Genomic DNA, 5298 nt, shown 5'->3' with positions numbered 1-5298 from the left:
CCTCCCGCACACAGTGTACAATTTTGCAAGAGTATTTGTGGATGGTGTGACAAAACTGTTCATTTATTTATTACAGTTTTTCAAGTTCAATGTGAACCTCCGAAACAACAATGAATCAGCATTAACACTGACACAGACAAACCGACTTCTTCTCTACAAAGTCTTTCAATTTCCAGTAATCATAAAAAAAACAAAAAAACAAGAAATAAGCACTGTGTTTACACCCACAGTTTTCCACTTCATGAAAACAAACCCTCTGATCTCTGGCACAGGACGACTCTCGAGCTCGAGCACAAACCGAGATGAGAAATCAACAGGCCAGACAGAAACACTGGGTTACATGTCAAAGAAATGCTTCAGATAAAAATAAAACGGTCTCTGTTTGCTCATGTCTGTATATATGCATGCAATCTCTTTTGTATTTTTGTATGTAGAACACAATACTTTTTTTTTTAGATTCTGGTTACAATCATTATATTCAAGGTCTCTAATTGGATTTGATAAAAATCTGATACAAAAAAAAGAAAAGAAAATCAGGTATAACAGTAAACATTCTCATATATTCATATACAGTATACTCATGTAGTTATATATTACAAAAAAGTATTTTTACAATTGTATTTAACAACTTTTGTTTTCACAAAATGTAACTATTATAAACTTATACACATATATATATATATATATATATACACACACATAATATATTGTTGACATAATATATATGCGTGTACTGTGTATATTAATTATGTATATATAAAGACAGACACATACAGCATATATTTTGAAAATATTTACATGTACTTATATTCATATAAATTATATCATATATAAATATATTTAATATATATGTAACATATTTTATTTAAATATATACTTGCATGTGTGTGTATTTATATATACATAATAAATATACACAGTACACGCATATATATTATGTCAACAAAATTATATAGTATATATAAACTTTAATTTCGGATGCGATTAATTGTTTGACAGCACTAATATATGTATGTATATATTTATTATTATTATTTTTTTTTTGATTTCTTACATTTTTCCCGAAGCTCAAACTATACAGCATGTCTCTAGCAACACTACACTCTTACAAAATAACGCTTTTTATTGGCATCGATGGTTCCTTGAAGAAACTTTCACAGCTATGTAATCTTTCCATTCCACAAAAGGTTCTTTAGAGTGAAAAAAAGTTCACTTAAAGGTGTTTTGGGGAACTGAAAATGAAATGAAATGAACACCCTAATGGTAATTAAATTTCTTACACACGTTCCACACATAAGTGTGTTGAGACTTATGTTCATGACCCGAAAACAGTCACACAACTTCCAGAAAAGCATCTGAGGTTAACCAATATTTCCCACAACTAATGCAGAAAACATGCATTCAGGTCACATTGACCCAGAACATTATATAAGGGTTAAAAAATAAAAATAAATAAAGATTCTTCAAATTACTTCAGTCATAGAGTTGACAGACTGAATAATACTAATGCTAGTCATTCACGTAACTTACACACATCTGATTTTTATAAAACTGCATTCCTCTCATTAACATAAAGGACAAGCAAAATATAAACCCTAAGCCTGTTTCTCTGTTCATAGTTTCACTTTTCTGACCATAGATGCATATATGTTTTTATTATCTGTTGCAGTCAGCTAGCACAAGAACACAGACAAAACAAGACAAAAATACAGTTAGACTGACATGAACCCATATTAATACATGGTAAGAAAGATATACAATCTCTATAAAAAAATGAATGAATAATTAAAAGTACCTGAGTGTTTCGCTTAATTCCATTCATGGTTTCATACAGATCTTCACATGCAACCTCATAATTTTTTCCATTTCCCTAAAAAAAATAAACAAGTATATACAGTATGAATAAATTGAATAATAACAGTTTATAGTGCAAGTGTGTGAAAGCTGCAAATGTGATCAAAATGACCTGAGTGTTTGGTTTATTTCCAGTCATGGTTTCATAGAGATCTTCACATGCAACCTCATTATTTTTTTCATTTACCTATTGAAAATGAGTATATAAATAAATTAATAAAAACAACAACAACAGTTTATAGTGCAAGGTTATGAATGTTACAGATGTGATAAAAAGTACTTGAGTGTTTGGTTTATTTCCAGTCATGAAGTCATAGAGATTTTCACACGTAACCTCACTGTTTTTCCCAGTTTCCTATCAAAATAATATTAATACTTATAGTAGTAATGGATAGTGATCAAAAGCTGACAGTACAGTGAATGTGAACTCTGTGTTTCACCTACTTTGGACAGTTGCTGTTTGTTCATGTCATCATGAAGATTTGAGCTTTCATCTCTTTGTTCTGCGGACACACACACTCATGTAATACAGTGCAAACGCTGTAATTTCTGTCTTACTAATCAAATCATTAAATCACTCACTTCTCTTGCTCCTTGCTTTGATCAGCATCACAGCTCCACAGACTGTAATGGCCAGCATCGCTCCCAGAACGAGCAGCCACAGCAACTGCCTAAAATTGAGTCTCGCAATAAGAACCAATGAATGATCCGCCGCAAACCAGTGCTTTGATTGAATGAGCACAATCGCTTACCTGTCTGCACTGAGTGGCACTATAGTGATGCTATAAGAGGGGTTAGATGTGAATTGTGTAATAACTAGGGCCTCCATCACAGTAATATGAACAGGCATCTGTGAATCCTCATTAGAGCAGTAGTACCATCCACTGTCTTCTTTCTGCAGCTGCCACAGCGTCACTCTCAGAATATCACCATCATCTTGCACTGCAGTTCTCTCTAGAGGTCCTCCATCTCTCCCAACACAAGAGCCCCTGATCTTGCACCAGCGGGAAGCGCCGTGACAGCAGATGGTGACGTTACCACCCTCATAACCTGACACACTCTGACTGGAGACACGGAGCCCTGCTTCCGCTAGACATTTGACAGAAAATGTCGGAGTCATTTACACATTCAGGAATAAAACATCTGGATGGGTTTATAAAGCTGCACAGAACGAGTGGTACCTTCTGTAACCTTCAGGTACAGATGTGTGCCAGCATCGTATCCAGGTAAGTTAACAGCACACCAGTATGTGCCGGAGTCACTCACTTCAGCTTCTCTCAGTGTCGCCGTAAACACATTTTCTGTTTTATTATCCACAATAGACATTCTGTTGTGTGATACGCTATGACTGAAGACCAAAACGCCTCCAGAACTCATGTATTTTGGGTAATTGATATATTTTTGATCATATAAGCAAGGGATTGTGATCGTTTGTTGTTTTTGTACAGATATTTTCTTGACTGTATGGATGTCTTGAGTTCCTGTGAAAGAAACATTAAAATTCATACTTGCTTAATAGAAACAATGTGTTGTCTTAAATGGTAATAAATCTGTTTTTTGTTTTTTTCAACAAAAAGGTGTGCCCAAAGGATCAATATTGGGACCACTGATTAGATTTTTTTTATATCTATGTAAATAATTTACCAATAATATTCAAAAATTGTCATGTCCAACATATGACACTGTAATATATGTATCTAAATCTGATTTATTTATTTTTTACGAATTCAGTTATCTCTTCAGGGATTTAATATTTAGCAAGATTGGCTTTTGGATAATAAACTAGTGCTATATTATGAGTTTTGGCTTTAGAAAGAAGCTGAAGCCCAAAGCTGGTTTGTGTGCTGTATCATGTAAAGAAGGTCCTGGCATTAAGTTGAGACTTTACAAATAAGAAAACATATTCATCGGCTTCAATTTATATTTAAATGCATTCATTTTAGTTACTCCAGTTACATAAAACAATATTTAGTCATTTACTATCATACAATTGGCAAAAAGGCATTTATCTATTGGAATAATTTACTTATAGATATTAGATCCATTACATCATTCTATTTGATTTGTTTCTATTTGATGTTGATATACAGTTCTATTCACTGATTATTGTGTTTTGTTAAATATTTATTGGCCATTTTCATCAAATTGGTATATTATGGATTAATGTGTTTGTTGATGTATTGATATTTGCATTTATGTTGTAGTTGTTGATATTTATTTTGTTATTTAACAAAATTTCCACATATGGATAGACTTACAACACCTTATTTCACTATATGCATAAACTCATATGAGCTCAGCATCCTGCCATCCATGTTATCAGCACACGCATCAGTACTCGGTAATACGAAGAATGATATCTGTGCCGAAGCATTGCATGACTAACAATCATTAAAAATCCTTCATTCATTCATCAAATTAATTGTAGATCCTTTGCTGCTTATTCTTTGTTCAAACATCCAGATACTGTTTTACTAACTGAGCATCCGCTCCAACTGATTCACCATGAATGAATCAAACTTCACTTCTGACCACTTTGTGAACCCAACTGGCCAATTCACTGAACATCAAGGACTCAAAGGAATGGATAAATCATGAATGAATAATGGCCATTTTAAACAGACCATAGTGCTGAAACACTTTCAGAGAAATATGTCTGTGGTCTAGTGAGCTGCACACTGAATATATTTGCACTGAATATGAATCACCCAGTGATGAAATAACCAAAACAGACCCTCATGCCTCATAAGATAAAATATCTCATTCTTGACATCTTATTTAAGATGCAGATCCGTTATCCGTTACAGTAGATAAAAGAGACATTTAATATTAGCACTGACAGTCCTATGCAAAGTTGATGAAAAAATGTGAAAAAAGAATACAGTACATATACAATACACAGTCAGAGAAAACAACAGAATTGAGTGTTTTTCGTACCTGCAGCGTGTGTGAGGAGGAACATCAGCAGCAGACTTTCCTTCATCATTGTGGCAGAGTGAGAATGAGCTGATCTTAGTATGACTTGCACCACGAGGCATTTGAGTCACTGCATTTAATATGCAATCATATCATGCACTTCACATCATCTCCACAATGCACATTATAATAGTTCATATTTTAATGCTGAATGTTAGGTTGATGTGAAAATATAATTATGCAAGACTATATACTTGTATTTGATGTTTTGTGTTGCTATCTCCTTCCTGTCGTATCGCAGTAAGCCGCGCTAGTGAAGATGCTGCTGATAAAGCTGCGTCTGTGAGAATGGAAACATGTTGAGACCTCCTGCAGACCTGACCAAAGTTCACCATACTGTTTATAGATCTAACAGATCTGTAGATGACACTGGCTTTCTATGAGCTTCAAATATTAGCCACAACACTCAAGGGGGAAATTTCTTTGAAGTAGGCTATATATATATATATATATATATATATATATATA

General features: G+C 33.6%; 1 protein-coding gene across 1 annotated transcript; it reads right to left on the bottom strand.

Moving 5' to 3' along the window:
• Nucleotides 1–1044: 1044 nt before the first annotated feature.
• LOC306864744 (uncharacterized protein) lies at nucleotides 1045–4851 on the bottom strand. The gene is made up of 9 exons (XM_079408949.1): nucleotides 4792–4851; nucleotides 3036–3335; nucleotides 2607–2943; nucleotides 2437–2525; nucleotides 2299–2357; nucleotides 2135–2209; nucleotides 1967–2041; nucleotides 1796–1870; nucleotides 1045–1673 (listed from the first exon to the last, which is right to left on the bottom strand). Exons 1-9 carry the CDS (start codon nucleotides 4838–4840, stop codon nucleotides 1614–1616), a joined length of 1119 nt encoding a protein of 372 aa, XP_079265075.1. The 5' UTR covers nucleotides 4841–4851; the 3' UTR covers nucleotides 1045–1613.
• Between the last annotated feature and the right edge of the window lie 447 nt (nucleotides 4852–5298).

The sequence above is a fragment of the Barbus barbus genome (genome assembly GCF_936440315.1).
Source record: "Barbus barbus genome assembly, chromosome: 46".
NCBI classification, from domain to species: Eukaryota; Metazoa; Chordata; class Actinopteri; order Cypriniformes; family Cyprinidae; genus Barbus; species Barbus barbus.
Note: the sequence above shows the minus strand (reverse complement) of the source record. Positions and strands in the feature narration are given on the sequence as shown.